The 19,070-nt window shown below is 39.0% G+C and overlaps 1 protein-coding gene across 1 annotated transcript in view; it reads right to left on the bottom strand.

Moving 5' to 3' along the window:
• The window catches only part of LOXHD1 (lipoxygenase homology PLAT domains 1), a 183,163-nt gene that overhangs the window by 119,449 nt on the left and 44,644 nt on the right, over positions 1-19,070 (bottom strand). The window contains exons 8-10 of the mRNA XM_077135558.1: positions 14,964-15,112; positions 9,698-9,821; positions 7,229-7,479 (exon numbers count right to left, since the gene is read on the bottom strand). Coding sequence (XP_076991673.1) covers positions 7,229-7,479; positions 9,698-9,821; positions 14,964-15,112 — 524 coding nt within the window. The remainder of the gene's footprint in view (positions 1-7,228; positions 7,480-9,697; positions 9,822-14,963; positions 15,113-19,070) is intronic.

Below are 19,070 nucleotides of genomic sequence, written 5' to 3'. Positions count from 1 at the left end.
GAAATAATAAAGATAAGTGTAGAAATCTATGAAATTGAAAGCAGAAAAACAATAGAATATCAATTTTAAAAGAGCTGGTCTTTGAATACATCAATAAAATTGATGAACTTCTAGCAGTACTGATAAAGAAAAGAGAGAGATGCCAGAAATTACCAATATCAGGAATGAACAGGGGATATCACTACAGACTCTGCAAATATCAAAAGGATAAGTAAATACTATGAAAAACTGTATATACATAAATTTGCAACATACGTGAAATGTGCTCATTTTTCAATGAACACAAACTAACACAACTCAGCTTATATGAAACAGATAGTTGGAAGAGTCCCATAACTAATAAAGGAATTGAATCTATAAGTTTAAAATTCCCAAAAGAGAACTCTGCAAGCCCAGGTAGTTTTGATGGTGAGTTCTACCAAATATTTGATAAGAATTAACACCAATTCTCTATGGTCTCTTTCAGAAACAAAAGAGAAGGGAAAACTTTCTAATTCATTTTATGAATATAAAATACCATAATATTACCTTGCTACCCAAACCAGACAAAGATAGTACAAAAAAAACACCATAGACCAATATCCCTCATGAATATAGATACAAAAATCCTTACCTAAATATTAGCAAATAGGATTCAGAAATAGATAAAAATAATTAAATAACATGACCAAGTTAGGTTTTTTGCAGGAATACAAGGCTGGTTTAATATCTGAAAATCAATCAATGTAATCCACCATATTAACCTGCTTAAGAAGAAAAGAACACTCTTTGTGATGAAAACTCTCAGAAAAAAATAGGAATAGAGAAGAAATTCCTCAACTTGATAAAGAGCACCTATGCAAAAAATGCAAGCTAACATACCTATCAGTAAAAGACAATGCTCTTCCCCTATGATTGGAAACAAAGTGAGGTTGTCCATTCTCACCACTCTTACTTAACTAGTTCTAGAAGTTCTTGCCAGGGCAACAAGGCATGAAAAGGAAATAACAGCATACAGATCAGAAAGGAAGAAATAAAACTGTCCTTATTTGAAGATGATATGACATTCTATGTAGAAAATTCCAAAGTATCTAAGTAAAAAAAAAAAAATCCCTTCTAGAACTAAGAAGTGAGCTTAAGAGGTTGCAGGATACAAGATAAATAAACAAAAAATCATTTATAATTATATCTGCTGGCAATTAATATGTGAAAGGCAGCATTGAAAACAATCTATTTGCAATCATTCAAAACCAATGAAATACTTAGATGGAAATATATAAAGCATGTTCAGGATTTGTATGCTATGAACTACTAAACACTGAAAGAAATAAAGATCTAAATAAATGATAATCATACGGTATCATGAATTGGAAGACTCAGCATAGTAAGATGTCAAGTCTCTGCAAAGTGATAGATAGGTTTAACAAAATTCCTATCAAAATGTCAAGCAAGACTTTCTTTTAGATATACACAAGGTTTTTCTAAAACTTATATGGAAATTAAGGGAAATAAACAGCGAAAACGATCTTGAAAATGAAGAACAGCATGGAGGAAATCAGTCTAGCCAATTTTAATACTTATTATTTAGCTACCATAATCAATACTGTGTGGTATTGGTGGAGAGACAGATCAATGGAAAAGACTAGATAATAGAGAACCAAGAAATAGACCCCCACAGATATATCCAACTAACTTTTGACAACAACAAAAAAAGATTCAATGGAGAAAGGAAAACCTTTTGTATAAGTCTCACACCTTATACAAAAATTTACTAAAAATAGATCATGGGCTTAAATGCAAAACATAAAACTATGAAATTTTTAGAAATAAAACATGAGAAAAATCTTTATGATCCGAGTTAGTTCTTAGATTTGACACTAAAAGCATTTTCCATAAAAGGGAAAAATGACAGATTTTACTTCATCGAACTTAAACATTTTTCTTACAGTAAAATGTTTACTCTTAAAAGGGTTAAAAGAAAAACTACAAACCGGGAGAAAATTTTTGCAAATCACACATACATCTGACAAAGGACTAGTATCTAGACTATAGAAAGGAGTTTCAAAACTAAAAAAATAGTCCAAATTCAAAATGGGTAAAAAGTATTTCATTAAAGAGAGTAAGGACATGAAAAATGTTTATTAGCCTTTAGGAAAATACTAATTAAACAATGAGATAATACTACACATGTATCAGAATAGTTAAAAATTAAAACTAATGAAAACACCAAATGCTGGCATGAATGTTGAGAAACTGATCATTCATAACTTGCTGCTGAGAAAGTAAGATGGTTTAGCTACTCTGGAAAATAGTTCAGAAGTTTCTTGAAAAATATGCAACTATCATACAACCTAGCAACTCCTGTGAATTTATCGCAGAGAAATGAAAACTTATGTTCATGCAAAACCTGTACATGAACGTTCATAGCAGCTTATAGAAAAGAAACACTCATATTCCTTTAACAGGTGAATGATTAAACAAACTGTGGTATATACATACCATGGAACACTATTCAGTAATAAAAAAGAATGCACTATTGATATATACAACAACATGAATGTACCTGCATGAAAAAAGCCAAAACCAAAATGTTGCATATTGTATAATTCCATTCATAAAACATTCTTTAATGACAAAAGTATGGAAATGGAGAACAGATTAATGGCTGCCACATTGTGAGGGGTGTAGGAGGGAAATGGGTGTAAAATGCAAAGAACAATAGGAGGGATCCTTATGGTGTTAAAAAAGTATCTTGACTGTATTAATGTCAGTATCCTAGTTGTGATATTGTACTGTAGCTTTGCAAAATGTTACCATTGAGGAAAACTAAACAAAAGGCAAATGGGATTTTCATGCATTATTTCTTACTAATGCATACAAATATACATTTCTTTCAAATTTTAAATTTTAACTTAAAAATATGTCCATACAAAGACTTGTACAGTAATGTTCATATAAGTTTTATTCATAATAGCCTAAAACCTTGAAACAAGCTAGACACAAAAGAGTACATGCATATGGTATGATTCTATTTATATGAAATGCTAGAAAAGACTAATCTATAGTGACTGAAAACTGATTAGGGGTTGCCTGGGGGCATGAGAATTGACTTCTGAGAGGGAACCAAGGTAATCATTTGGGAATAATTGAAACATTCTATATCTTGATTTTTGGGGTATTTGTATGAGTATAAACATTGCCAAAACTCACAAACCATATATTGAACAAGTGTATCTTTCATTATATGTAAATTACATCTCAATAAAGTTGATTTTTTAAAATTAAGCATTAAATTAATATTACTTTGAGAGAAAATTGTAGCCGTGTAAATTAATGAGCTGAGGGTCCAATTTACTAATTTAGAAGATAGTATCAAAATAAACCTAGAGAGGGCCACGGTGGCTCAACAGGCAAGAATGCTTGCCTGCCATGCCAGAGGACCCGGGTTCAATTCCTGGTGCCTGCCCATGTAAAAAATAAATAAATAAACCTAGAGAAATTTCAAATAGATAATAGAGGGCAGAAATCAATGAAACAGAAAATAGAGATCAAGTATTAACAAAGTCAAAAGTTGATCCTTTGAAAGGATTAATAAAATAAACTCTTGTGAGAATAATATTTTTAAAAGTGAGGCACAAATAAATAATTTAGGAATGAAAAGGGGTCATAATTGCAAATGCAACAGAGGTTAAAAAGAGAATATTGTTTACAACTTTATTATACTACATTTCAAAACCTACATAAAATGCACAGAGTTCTGGAAATATAACTCAATAACATGGATGCAAGTAGAAATTGAAAGTGTGAATAATCCTATAACCAGTTTTTTTTTTAAAAACATGTTATTAGTAATTTTTTCTCTCTCACACACAAATATACACACAATTGTTCACAAATTGCAGGAGAGTTCAATCACACATTTGGAGAACAGATGACTGACATTTTATACATTGGCTTTCAGGAGAGAGAAAACTCCCAATTTCATCCAAGGATCAAAACCAGTCAAGAGCTATATGAGAAAAGGAAAAATAAGGACCAATCTCACTCATGAACAAAGATATAAAAGTCTATATAATATTTATAAGCCAATCCCAGTAATGTATAAAATTATCCATCATGACAAAATTGGATTAAAGAAACAGAGTTGCTCTGCCATTAGAAAATGCAGCCACATAACTCACCAAATTAATATACTAAAAGACAAAAACCATATGACTATCTCAATAAGTGCAGAGAAAAAGCATTCAATAAAATTTAGCATCCACTCATAAAAAAATTCTTAACAATGTAAAAGTAGAGGGGAAATTCCTTAAACTAATAAAGACTATCCACCAAAAAAAACACAGCGAACTAAAACAGGAGGAGCATTTTTTTAAAAATCAGAAATATATATTAAAAAATCAGAAATAAAACAAAGATGCCTATTGTGCCAGCTTGAAAGGATTATGCACCATAGAAAAAACATTAAAAAAGTTTTAATCCTGATCCATTTTGTGGAGGCAGCCATTTCTTTTAATTCTTATTAAGCACTACAGGTTGGAAAATTGATTAGATTATCTCCTCAGAGATGTGACACACCCAAATGTGGATATTAACCTTTGATTAGAAGGAAATGTCACTCTACCCATTCTAGGTGGGTCTTGATTAGTTTACTGGACTCCTTTAAAAGAGGAAACATTTTGAGGAAAACGTTGCAGAGCCACGAGAGCTATAAAACATCAGGAGACCCTGGGCACCAGAGACCTCTGGAGATGAAGAAGGAAAACGCCCCTGGGGGAGCTTCATGAAACAAGAAGCCTGGAGAGAAAGCTAGCAGATGTCGCCATGTTTGCCATGTGCCTTTCCAGTTGAGAGAGAAACCCTGAACTTTATTGGCCATTCCCGAGTGAAGGTATCCTCTTGTTGGTGCCTTAATTTGGACATTTTCATGGCCTTAGCACTATAAACTTGCAACTTAATAAATTCCCCCTTTTAAAAGCTATTCTGTTTCTGGTATATTTCATTGCGGCAGCTAGCGAACTAGAGCACTTACTATCAACCCTCTATTCAACATTGGTCCTAGCCCATACAGTAAAACAAGAGACAGAAATTAAAAATACAATCTTTGGCAAGAAAGAAACCAATCTGTCACCATTTACAGACAATATGACTATCTACAGAGAAAATTCCAAAGAATCTATAAACTAATTACCAAAATTTACAACATCTTAGCAAGATGGTTATATATAAGCTCAATGTGCAAAAAGTAATTATATTTCTACATAGGCAACAAATTGGTAGCGCATACAATTTTTAAAAGCTACTATTTACAATAGCAACAAAAACTGTAAGGTATCTATGAAAATAGGAAATTAAAACCTATATTGAAAACATCAAAGCAGACACGATTTTAAGGAGTACAGAAAACTCAAAATGGTTAAAATGTCAGTTCTTCCAAATGTATCTATAGATATAGCCAAATTCTGTTTGACATCTCAACAGGGTTCTTCATGGAACTTGACAAGCAAATCCTAAAATGTCTATGGAAGAGCAAAGGTTCATGAATGACCAACACATTTGTGAGGAAGGACAAGCTTGGCAAACATGCCCTACCAGATACCTAGACTTTGTTCAAAGGTATAAAAATGCATATAGTAAGTGTTGCATTAGTGAGAGAGTAAACTAAATTATTAAATGAAGCATACTAGAAAGTGCAGAGGCAAAACCATACCGTTTGGGTACTTGATATATGACAGAATTGGCTTTGCAGAAAAGTGGGGGAAAGATCACTATTTAGTAAATCAGTGCTTGCCAAACTTCCTGATGGTAAGAATTCTTTAAAGCACTTGTTAAACATATAGATTTCCAGAAAATTCAGATTCTGTGGGCTTCAATTAGGGTATAGAAATCTATTTTTACTGCAGATAATTCCAACTTCTCCCAAGTTCTAGAAGCCCTGCAATAAATGCTGCCAGGACATTTAGATATCTATATGGAAAAAATATAAAATTGGGTCTTGATCTCATACCAAGTACAAAAATCAATTTCCAGTAGGCGAAAGATGTAAATATAAACTTTAAAATGTTTAGAAGAGAATATAGGAGAATGTCTTTATGACGGTAGGATAGTAAAGATTACTTTCAACAATACAAAAAAGCATTCATTAACTATAAAGGGAAAGTTTGATAAATCGGATTACTTTAAAATATACTTTAAATTGAAGACAAAGGATTACTGTTCAGATTATACAAAAAACCAATAATTTAAAGGCAAACAAGTCAATATAAAAATCATCAAAAGACATAAACATTTTACATTAAAGGAAACATGAATGGCCAATAAACAAATGAAAAGATGTTCACCATCAGTAGTAATCATGAAAAAGAAAAAACACAAAAAGATAGCATTTTACAGCCTCCAGAATGGCAAAAATAAAAGTTCAGGCACCACTAAGTGCTGACAAGGATGTGTGGAGCAAAACATCTCTTTCATGTGGCTGTTGGAAGAGTAAAATGGTACAATCACTTTGGAAGACAATCTGAAATACTTGCACAATTATCCTATAAAGCTGAAGAGTCACTCACCTTATGACTTAGAACTGCCATCCTGTGAGGTGTTTGCACATTTGTACGAAGATGTGTGAACAAGAGCCACAGTGCAGCAGTGTTTATAAGTGCAAAAATCAAAATGCAACCCAAAATGTCCATCAACAGAAGAAAGGACAAATATACAGTCATTCATTCATATAGCAGGAAAATGAACTACATCAAATCAGATAAATCTCTAAAATATAATGTTGCATGAAAAATGCAAGTCACAACAAAATATATGACACAATTCATAACGGTGGTACAGGGAAGTTGGGGTGAACAGAGGGATAGCTGATTAGAGAAGCACACAGAGGAGTTTCCAAAGCATCACCAATGCTCCAGTTGAAGCTGAGTGGTAGATAAGATGGAAGATTGTATAGTTCTCCATATCTTATTTTTATTATGTATATTCTTTAAAGAGTACATACTGTAGGATACGAGTATATGTTTTAAACTATGTTGCTGATGGAGAGGTTTACAAGCTGAGGTGAAGCCCCACGGCAGGACTCTGCAAGTGGCAGGTACAGCCCAGCTCCCGCTCCAGACAGACAGACGGACACGTTACCACCCAGAACACCCCATGAAAGGGGTTGCCCATGAGCTCTGTAGCAGGTGTAAAGGAAGCAGGAGGTGGGATTCAGCTGGAGCTTGTCTTGACGGCTGAGGCAGGGCCCCCTTACCTTCTCGCAGTACCAGCCTCTGTTGACGCCCGCGTTGCGGTGCCCGATGGAGACGCGGCTCAGGGGGCTGAGCAGCACGGCCAGCTCCACGTGGAAGATGTCGGTGCGGCCGCGGTCAAACACGCCGCCCTCCAGGAAGACCTTCCCACTGTTCTTATTCCCTCGGGCCCCGTACATGACCAGGTAGATTTTGGATTTGGTTCCAGCCCCGCGGACGTCCCCGGTGAAGACGGTGACAATATACGTGATGGCTGGCGTGGGGGCAGCAGGGCGGGGAGGGTCAGTGCAGCCGCGGGACGCCACCCCCTCCCGCCCTTCTCGCCCCCTCCCCGCTGCAGCGCCCTCTAGGGCCCGCCCTCTTCCCCACAGCCTCAGGGCCCCTTCCCCTCCCCCACGGACCTCCACCCGCCCGCCCATCCTCATTTCATCTTCTTAAAAGTTCGTGGGTCACTGAATCTGAATTTTCTAGTATTTCAGGAAGCTGTCAAGCCCTGATTACAGGAAGCTAATAAAGAGAAGGAGGAACTTGGGTTGGCTAATAAAAGTACTTAATAATAATTACCATATGTATATTATTAATAGCTGCCAGATAAATTCTTTTAGGTCTAATCTAATTGTAATAGTCAGCTGCACTAATGGAGATTTATATTAGGGGCTGTGTGACTCAGTTTGCTTTCTGGCTGACAACTTAACAGAATTTTGGGGGCACTAATGTCCTCCTTCACTCCCTGATGTGGTGGGGTGAGGGAAGATTGAGGGACGGAGACAACGGGGGGGGGGGGGGTTGCTGTTTTGGGTTTTGGGCAGTCTGGGGGTGATATGAAGACATGGGATTCGGAGGGTAGAGCCACACAGAAAGATTTACCTCTAAGATGGGGCAGAGTAAGAGAAAGCACCGAAGATAAACATTCAGATAGGGAATTCCGCTAAGGTCTATCCTGCAAGCTCTAATCCTTTCCTGGAGTCTAAGGCAATTGTCACTTTAAGCCTTGTTAATTACCCCTTCCTGCCCCACGAGGTACCTCAACCCAAACCCTTATTCCTTAACCCCAGAAAAATAAAAATCCCAGACATGTTTGGGAGGAAGTACATGCAACCACATGGATTATTCATTCATACATTTATACCTTCCTTTGCTCAGCAAACATTTATTGAGTGCTTACTATATACCAGGTCTTAGGGAGAAAAAAAAAGGAAGGACCGCTGGCCTGAAAGCCTGGGTCTCGACTTTATTTCTGAGACACATGGAGAGATGGTGTTTCTCGGGCCTGGGGTAGAAGCATTCCCAGCTGCTGCTCGTCATTCTCCTCTTTGTTTCTCACAGGGAGGGTAGTACTAGAAACATGGCTAAAGGGATCACACTGAATCTAATTTAGCATGTTTTTAAAGTAAATAACTTGCCAACTGTAGTTTCAAATCACTTGTGACAGGCGTTATATCATTCAGGCCAGGCCAAGGTGTCACAATGCCAAGGTTAAACAGCCGAAAGGTTTGCCCTTAGCACCTGGAGCAAAGGAGTGGAGGAATTGCTCTTTCCAGAGGAGACAGGGAGGGCGCAGAGGAAGTGACTCGAAGCAGGATTTTGAGAAGCAGAAAGAAGGGAAATGGTATCAAAAGTTGAAGAGAAAACATGTTCCGAGGATAAAAGGAGGAAAAAGGGTAAAGCAATCAGCTAAGGGAGGGGAGAGAGGAGGGCATGTGAATGAGGTGGCAGAGGGAGTGGAAAGCAGGTCAGCTCAGTGAGGGGAAAGTGGAAGACATGTGGGTGTGTGAACTTGAACTTTATCCCTATGGAGTAGTGAAGCCATGGGAAGTTCTGTAGCAGAGCACGTTCTCAGATGTGTACAACAGCTAAGCCGATTTTCTGGAGCCTCCCTAACCACATCTGCCACGCTGAGTTGGAGGTTATCTATGGACCTCACAAAGGAAAGGGCTTTAAGAGGCAGGCCAAGTCTGTATCTGTCACTTGTAAGCTGTATGACCTTGGACAGGTTTCTGAACTTCTATGTGCCTCAGTTTTGTCATCTGTGAAATGAGGACAATAACAGTGCCTACATAATAGGGTCATGGTGGGAATTACAGGATTTGAGGGGAATTGAGAAACTAGCAGTGGGTCTGGCATACAGTAAGCACTCAATAATAGGAGTTAAGAGTAGACTACCGTTCTCATAAGCATCCACACTTCTCTGGAGTTCACAGCCTTGCTGGGGTTTGCGTCCTCCCAGCGATGACTTCTTTTGCCCTGAACAGTAGGAATCTGCTCAGGAACATTTCTCCTTCTCCTCCAGAGCAATAGAGCCATAGTTCCAACCCAGAGGAACAAACACTTTCAGGAGAGGGGAGATGTCGCCTGCAGACGCTACTGGCTGTTGCTTGATCTCAGGCCTCTAGGCCCACACATGAGAACAGTGACCCTCAGGCCAAATGTGAAATATTAGCCAATTATGCCTCCCCTTTCTTCAGGTCTACCTGTTGTCTCAGCTCCACCCACTAATATATCCCTCTGGATTTTGCCATCGTCCTCATCCAAGGCCAGCCAGCGGTTAAGGGGGAAATCATATTTTCTTTTGTTTGCAATATCTTCAATGACAATCTGGAGAGGAAAAGAGAGGAAAGGAATGTCGTTAAGAGTCATTGAGAGCACACCTGCTGAGCCAATCCAACTCCTACATCACTTGAGTGTCCTCTCTAATACACACTCATCTTCTTGTTGGTCCAAGGAAAGCTTATCACAAGGACACACCTGTTAGCAGAAGAGCCTTGCAAAGTATTAAGTAAGGCAGAGATGACTGGTAATTACCTCCTGTTTGAATTACTGAGCCACTGTCCCCTCTGCTGCTGCAGATCATTTAGAAAATTGAAAGCAAGCAACCTGGCAGGATGTGCCCTGTAGTGCTTAAGAAGAACTAAGCCTGGATTTGCAACCTGCTCCAAGAGGGTCACCTGCCTCGCCTGCTGAAGGTTGGGGTTCTAACTGTAGTTAGAGTCTATGCAAAGGGGGGCTACAAGCCCCAAACCAGACACAGATAATCCTGATCAGAAAATCTCAGTGACTTGCACTAAGGCTAATGGAACTGGCCATTGAGGAAGCCTTCCCTGGGTGACTCAGATGAGAGCTAAGTGGGTAGAATGAGATAAGCATGTCTTCTAGAACTCACCAAGGCCCTCTCAACCTCAGCTCAAAAAAGACATTTAACAGTTTAAGATGAGCAGGCCTAACAAGGTCTCCCCTGTACCTATATTCCTAACATTATTTCCCACATCTTGATCCTCTGAGCCCTGCTGTCCAACTCCCCATAGCTATTCAATATCCCTGCCACACCCTCCAACTCCTGCTCACCCATCACTCCCTCTGCCTCCCTGCTGCACTGGCACAACCAAGCCCATTCCTCATGGCCCAGCTCCACGGGCCAGTGGACCTTCCCTGAAGCCTTTCCTTGTGTCCTGTGAGACACAGCTAACCGTATATTTGTTTACCTCTCACTCAAGGGTCTTCACTAACCCAGATGTACATCAAAGTCATGGTGACTCTGTTTTCTGGTCTCCAAACAGGGAAACACTACCTGACCAACACTACTCAATTTGTGGGCTCCCCAAGATAGAATGTTTACAAGTTAAAATCTGGGCACTCTCTGAAATTGTGAAATATAAGGTCATACTATATTATTTTCTTTTATTATAATAAAAAAATTATACTTATTTAGAGACTTGTCTTTTCTCTTCTAGAAGTAGAATTGCGTTTGCCATAACAGCTGCATTTGGTAGCGTGGAACCTGGGACATCATAGTCACTCAGTAAATGTTGAATGTTCAACACTAATTGGTGACGTGAGGGAGTGCTAGGCTTTGAACGGTTCTGAGATCAATTCCACAAGCCTCTGTCTCATCTTCCTATAAGATCCAATAGCTCATGTTGAGTTTCACTCCTTGTAACACAGTGGAAAGAACACAGCCTGGGAGCTCAGAGGACCTTGGTTAGGTACTGGCTCTGCCACGGAAGGGCTGTAGGGCCTCTTAACTTTGCTCCAGTGTCCTTGAGCAGGTGGCCCAAGGATAAGGTAACCTGGTAGCATAATGTTCCATTTGGTGACTACTGCTATTTAGAGGCTGAATTACATGGTCTTTGAACTGAACTCACCAAATGAGTCCATCACAGCCATTGGACTAACCAGACATGTGGACCTAAAGCCTGTATAGAGAGGAGGATACCAGCCACAAGAAAAGGGCAAAGAGCAGGGGAAAGAAGTTGATGCCCCCAGCCATTAGCCAGGGCTGAGAAACACATGGACAATTGACTAAAGAAGAAGAGAAAGGAGATGACCTGTAAAGGAGCTGGTTATATTGGCTTTTAGATTTAACCTACCAAGCCCTTAGATATAAAACACAAAGGACTAGTTGTAATGTGAAGACCAAGGCAACCCAGCTTGGCAATTTCAAGGAATGGGAGAACCTACTACGCAACTGTCAAATCTGAAATTTCCATCAGTCTAACAGCCCCTTTTCCTGGTGTCTCCGGGGAACTGGAGGGCAAGCAGATATATCTAAGTGCATTGAGAAGGGACAGCATGGAGGTCAAAGGGGGAAGCAATAGTTCACAATTGCTACAGTTGGAAATGGCTAGAGCTTGTCCGCCTACCCTCCTGACACTTGAAACCCTCCCTCCTCCTTTCTCATCAGAATTCCTTCCTCAGGAAAGTAAGCTCAGGCGCTTTGACCTATAAAATACTTGGATTAGCTTTATGTCTTACCAAGGGAGCATTTCGGTTTGGCCTCAGTTAAATAATAAGAATGTTAAGATTTTTCAAAACCCAGGGAACCCTTGAGAGGATACCCACCTTGGGGTTGGGGTAACAGGTGGGGAGACTGCCACCAGACCCTGAAATACCCTCACATGACTGGTCCAAAAAAGAATAACCAAACTCTCAATGAAAGCAGCCTGCTTGGCCTTTTGATTTAAAAGTGTCTGACGAGCAGCCTATAAGAAGAGAAAAAGGAATGAAGGAAAGGAAGGAGAGAGGAAAGGAGGGAGGGAGGAAAGCAGGGCTTCCAATACCACCAAAAACCAAAATAGCTGGAATTTAGCTCCACAGTCTGGAAGGCATTTCTACTATCCATGAGTGGCTAGAACTGTATTAAGGAAGGTTCCTCATGATGCATTCTGTTTTTCTCTAATCGAACAAAGACCTCTGAATAAAGACGGGGGCCTACCTCTACTGACATCTCCTAATCCAGACTCCTGGATATTTTTGCCATCAAAATCTGGCAGACATGGTTTGTTGCTTATTCAGATGACAAGAGCATAGCAACTTTTCACCACTTCCCACCTCCACCCCCCACATATCTTGCCAGTTCAGACCTAGCACCCAGGCAAGGATGCTGCCGGTACTGGCCACACATAAATGCCAGCTGAAAGCCATATGGGCAGAGACAGGACAAGACCCTAGAGCAGGGTACTGGTGACCCTGGGGCTTCCTGCATTCTGGTGAAACTTGGTGGCTTTTCTTATGAATTTGAATTATATAACTCTAAAACCATTTAATATAAAGCATTTAATAAAGTCTCACTTTGTATACATGGTTTTAATGAATGTAAACCTCCAAATTCAGAATTAATAAACCTGTTCTGCACTTAGGATAAGGTCCCTCCTCTCCAAAGGAGCTTTGGCCCTTCCTCATTTCATTGATTCAGTGTCCAGTCTCATGCCAGGGACTAGGGAGGTGTTCTAGTTTGCTAGCTGCCGGAATGCAACACACCAGAGACAGATTGGCTTTTAATAAAAGGGGATTTATTTTGTTGGTTCTTCAGAGGAAAGGCAGCTAACTTTCCACTGAGGTTCTTTCTTACGTGGAAGGCACAGGATGGTCTCTGCTGGTCTTCTCTCCAGGCCCCTGGGTTCCAACAACTTTCCCCGGGGTGACTTCTTTCTGCATCTCCAAAGGCCTGGGCTGAGCTGCTAGTGCCAAGATGAGGAATGCCGAGCGGCTAGGCTGTGCTACATTGCGTTCTCTCATTTAAGCACCAGGCAATTAAGTCAAACGTCACTCATTGCAGCAGACACACCTCCTAGCCGACTGCAGATGTAATTAGCAACAGATGAGGTTCACGTACCATTGGCTTGTGTCCGCAGCAACAGAACTAGGTATGCTCACCTGGCCAAGTTGACAACTGAATCTAACTAACACAGGAGGTGTCCTCAAGGACCTTTCAGGCTACTTACAGAGAAGAGTTCAGCAGACACTGTAGATGGTGGTCAACACTCTGCCAACACCCTTTCCAATCACCTTCTTCCAGTCTACTTCTACTGTAAAAGCTGGAAAGCTAAATGTTTGATTTTCCAGATTCTGTTGCAGCTAGGATAGCCATATGACACATTTCTAGCCAATGAGATGGAGGAAGAAGTTCCAGGGAGGGTTTTGCTTTTCTCAAAATAAAACAAGGCTTGCCAGAAAAAAAGTCTTTATCCCCTTTGGTCTCCCTCTCTTTTTCAACCTGGAACACAGTTAAGATGCCTGGCGGTACACTGGCCATCATGTGATCAAGAGGCAACAAGTTGGAAGACGGAAGCCACAGTGTTGAGGATGATGAAGCAGAGAGTGAGAAGATGTCCATTTTAAGCAATAAGATATTTTGAAATAATTTTCAAAAATATTTTTCAAACATATTACAGATTAACCTTTTCTTATCATTTTGTGATGAACAGACATACACTAATATCTCCAAGACCCAGAGAAATGTATGCAAAGGGCTAGTTACCCATTTTTTAAACTAGCTTCAGATTTCTTTGAAAATTTTTATATTCTCTTGGCTTTTTATATCTTCTCTGACTCCCTATTATTGTTCTCAATAAACCTACATATTGCAGTGCCTCTGTTGCCTTTGAATTTTCTGCTATAGATCTAAAATAACCGGTAACAAGTTTGTCAGAAAGTATTGTAAGTAAGCATCAGACTTAAAGGTCTGAGGGAACTTTCCTTTAAAATCAGGGCAGGCCAAAACAGAGCCAGGAGTGTAAGCTTTCCTCATGAACTTTGAATCATATGTTTAGCTGCTCAGAAGACTTTTTTGCTTTCTTCTTGATTTTTAGCTTTGTCCCAAGTAAGTGAAATTACCTAGAACCTGGGATTCAGAAATTTGGGGTGCTACTATATAAAGCAACTGCCCAAGATAAATCACAAGAAAGCACACGATTAGGGCCAAATGATAATTAGAAGTATCAGAGCTATAAACATCCATGGGGGAATGCCTGGCAGAGCCCTGAGGGGTGATTATGTTCTTGTTAGGTTGAACTGAGAGAATCGGACATTCTCGGAAAGCAATAATATGGGCAAAGTATTAGAAGTTATGGTGGTTTGAAGCTGTATGTACCCCAGAAAAACATGTTCTTTAATCTTTTCCTGTGGGTGTGAACCCATGGTAAGTAGGAACTTTTAATGAGGTCATAATCCTATTACTGTAGTCCTTTGTTAACAAAATGGATACAGAGAGAGAGAGAGAAGGAGAAAGAGGAGAGGGAGAGGGAGAGGTGAGCCTTGTCCCTTGCCACATGACAGAGGAGCCACAGATCACCAGCAGCTGCTCTTTAGGAAGAAAGCATCACCTTGATGATGCCTTGATAGGGACATTTTATGGCCTCCAAACTGTAAGCAAATACAATCCCATTGTTTAAACCTAACTCATTTCATGGAATTTGCCTTAAGCAGCCTAGGACATTTGCTTTAACAGCCAGTTGAACCCACCTTAGACAGGAACCAACCTGCAGACCCCCCTTTGTTGTTGTGGCCCACATTGATCTTCATCAGCTGCCCCAAATCTGGGGCATCCAGTGTGAATTTGTCTTCAGCTCCCCTTTCAAAGTTGTCCTTTTCATTTTCCAACCTCCGCTCCCCTGTATGCACAGACACAAGAAAATTAGAAAAGAGACCAGAGGAGGAGAAGACACCAGCTCCAAGCCACAGTGATCCATCCACTGAAGGAGGATCTTCAAAGGTCAGTTAGGGCAGCCTCATCTCCCAGTCAAGATGGTGGAGTGAGATGCTTTGGGGCTTTATCCCCCTACAAAAGCTTTCAAAAACCAGTAAGCCCTGGCAGAAACATCTTTCCCAAAGGACTGCAGTAACAGGGTGAACATAGAATCAAGGAAAAGGCTACTTAAAAGCTTTAGGATCTCCTGGTGCCCTGACTGGCCTCTTCCCCACCCCTCACCAGGTCATCACAGACCTGGCCCACACTCCCAGCATGTGGATCTCTGGTCCTTGTTCCAGAGGGAGAAGTCTAATTTTCATGCACATATTGGGACCATAAATGTCTGGCCCAGTCTGTGATGTTCTAAGGGACTAGCTGTGGAGAATGCTGTGGAAGAAGAGCAGCCAAGTGGCTACCTGGGGATTGCTGGCTGTAGGACCTACATGGCAGTGCCCAGGACCATGAGGAAGCTGTTTCCTAGGGAAAAGGGAAGATTTAGAACTGTGTAAATGGGTAATTTGTAGGGCCACATGCTTATCACAAAGACAAGAGGCATGTACAGAAGGGGCAATGGAGGCCCTTAATGCTTTGGCCTGGAGCTATTCTTTAAACTCATTGTATGGTTAAGCTCTAAAGGAGAGCATTTATACAAGTCAACTTGCAAGGACTGGGAAAGATGTTTTCTCTATTCTTTCTTTCTTTTGGTTAGCATTCAAAGAAAGCTCTGTCATAAAACTATCTGTATATAAGTTTAATGACTGACCTCAGAGTTTAAATTCCAGTGAAAACCTATTAAAATCTCAAAATGTCCAGGTTTCAACAGAAAGTTATAAAACATACAAAGGAGCAAGAAATGATGGCCCAGGCAAAGGCAAAGATTAAAGCATTAGGAACCCTCAGTGATGAGAAACATACCAGAAAAACACTTTTAAAAACTGGTCCTAACTATGCTCAAAGAAGTAAAGGAAAACATGGGCCAAGTATTAAAGGAAATCAGGAGAATAATAATTGAATGCAAAGATAACATAAATAGAGAGATGGAAATTATGAAAAAAAAAAAACAATCAGAGCTGAAGACCACAGTAACAGAAATTATAAATGCCCTAAAAAACAAACAAACAAAAAAATACAAAATTCCCTAGAGGAATGGAGCTGGTAGAAGAAAGAATCAGAGAGCATGAAGATAAGAAAGTCGAAATTATTCAATCTGAGGAGCAGAAAGAAGAAAACATGAAGAAAAGTGAACAGAGCATGATGAATCTGTGAGACACCATCAAGTATACTAAAATACATGCTATGGGAGCCCTAGAAGGAGAAGAAAGGGGCAGAGAGAATATTTAAAGAAATAACGGCTGAAAACTTCCCCTCATGTATATTTTAGTAGACGTGATGGTGTCCTACAGGTTCCTCACTCTCTGTTCATTTTAATGAAAGACCCTCAACCAACTCCAAACAGGACAAACCCAAATAGACCCAAGCAACGACATATTTTCAACTGTCAATGTCAAAGATAAAGAAATAATCCCAAAAGTTTCAAGAGAGAAGTGACATGTTACATACCAGGAACCTAAGTAAAATTAAGTGCCAGTTTCTCATGGGAAACCATGGAGGCAAGAAGGCAGTGGAATGACATTTAAAGTGCTGAAAGCAAAAATTGTTAGCCAAGATTTCTGTAACTGACAAAATTATCTCTCAAAAATGAGGGAGAAGGGTGCATGGGTGGTTCAGTGGTAGAAGGCTTGCCTTCCACGCAGGAGACCCAAGTTTGATTCCCAGACCATGTACTAAAAAAAGAGGGAGAGATTAAGACATTCCCAGAGAAGTAAAAGTTGAAGGAATTCATCACCACTAGACTGGCCCTACAAGAGATGCTAAAGAAAGTTCTGTAGGTTGAAAGGAAAGGATGGCAGACAATTAGATTGAAGCCACATAAAGAAATAGAGATCCCTGGTGAGAGGTAACAACAAGAGTAAATATAAATGCCAGTACTATTGTATTTTTTGTTTGAACTCTACTTTTTCTTCCTACAGAATCTAAAAGGCAAATGCGTAAAATGTAATGATAAATCACTGGCTTGGGACTCCTAATGTATAAACACGTAATTTGTGACAAGAACCCCATAAAGGTGGGGAAACAGATGGGTGTAGGAACATAGTTTGTGTATATGCTTGAATTTAGGTCAGTATCAAAAGGGAGGCTTATGCTCAATATTATGCTTTTGAGATTACCCGGTTGATGCTAGTGGCTTTAGTTGACCCATCCAGGTGCTATATAATAATAGTCACTGAATGAAGAAAAACATTGTCTGTGTCTGCCTTCTTCTGCTGGTAGAAATGTGGTTTGTTTCTAATTTTTCACTATTGCAGATATTACTGCAATGGACTCTCTGATACGTTTCTTCTGCTGCGCACGTGTAAGAATTTCTCTGGAGTAGATGCTGCGAGCAGAGCTACTAAGTCATGGAGTATATTCATCTTCAATTTTATTAGGCATCGCAAATTGCTTCCCCAAATGGTTGTACTATATTAATTCCCACCAACAGTGTATGGGGGTTCCTATAACATAGATTTTTACATTTTCATTCAATGGCTATACAATGGCATCTCGTAGTTTAAATTTGCATTCCCTTGATTATTTAGTGAAATTGAGCATATTTTCACATGCCACTTAGGAAGCCTTGCTCTTTTGTAATTTTTCTGCCCACATCTTTCATTACATTTTTCTAGTCTTTATTTTATCTATAATGTTTTCTATCATATGGTCATTTTCTTATTTTTTATGAACTGTAATTTATCAATACGCTCCTTTTTTTGTTTGCACTTTGAGTGAATTGTTTAGGACATCTCATCCCTAACCTGAGATCAAAATGATATTCTCCTAAAGTTCCTTCTATATATTTTAGAGTTTTGCTTTTTGCATACTTAGGTATTTAGCCCATCTAGAAGTTATTTTTGTGTATAAGGAAAGATTAGAATCTAATTTTATCTTTGCTGATGTGGTTACCCATATTGAATATCTCATCCTTTCCCTGTGATTTTAATGCTACCCCAAGTGTGCTTCTAAGATTCTTTATTCTGTTCCTTTGATCTCTTTGTTCATCCATCTACCAATAGCATACATTTTTAATTTTTAGATATCAGTATCTGGCAGGGTAAATATCTCCTGTGATTATAATATTGTTAATATTATTTTCATGATCAAAATTTTCTTGCTTATGCTTAGCCTATTACAGTTCCACCTGAATTTTAGTAGTAGCTTAAATTGTATGATATTGCCTTTTAGAAATTTGACAGAAATTAGATTGTATTTATATAATAGCCTGAGGAAAACTGACATCCATGAGCACAGCATATTTCTCCATGTATTTAGATATTGTCATATCCTTTAATAGAAACATTTTTTCTAGAAAACCTTTTTGTTGAATTTATTGTTAAGCACCTTATAATTACTATCATAAATAGCATATTTTAAAAATGCATGTTTAAATTCCTTGCTGCTTTGTAATTTTTGTGTATTAATCTTATATCTAGCAACTTTATTAACTTTCTCTTTCTCTGGTCCTAATGATCTGTAAAGTCATCTGAATTTTGTAGATGATCATTATTTTTTTGTGAAAATGAGAGTTTGTTTCTTCATTTTCCACCTTTTTAGTTTCTATTTATTTTTCTTGTCCGAATTCACTGGCTAGAACTTCCAGGACTGTGATGAAAGAAATAATGATTAGCAGGAATATTTATCTTGTACCTGGCTCTAAAGAGTGTGCTTCTGAGTTTTCTTAATTAAACATACAATTTATGCACATTTTTGCAGATAGTCTTTTTCTTGTCAAAAAGTTTCCTTTCAATTTTTAGTTTGTTAAGGGTCTTAAAAAAACATGAATG

Source organism: Tamandua tetradactyla, chromosome 18 (assembly GCF_023851605.1).
Source record: "Tamandua tetradactyla isolate mTamTet1 chromosome 18, mTamTet1.pri, whole genome shotgun sequence".
NCBI lineage: Eukaryota > Metazoa > Chordata > Mammalia > Pilosa > Myrmecophagidae > Tamandua > Tamandua tetradactyla.
This window is presented reverse-complemented; position numbering and strand designations above follow the sequence as displayed.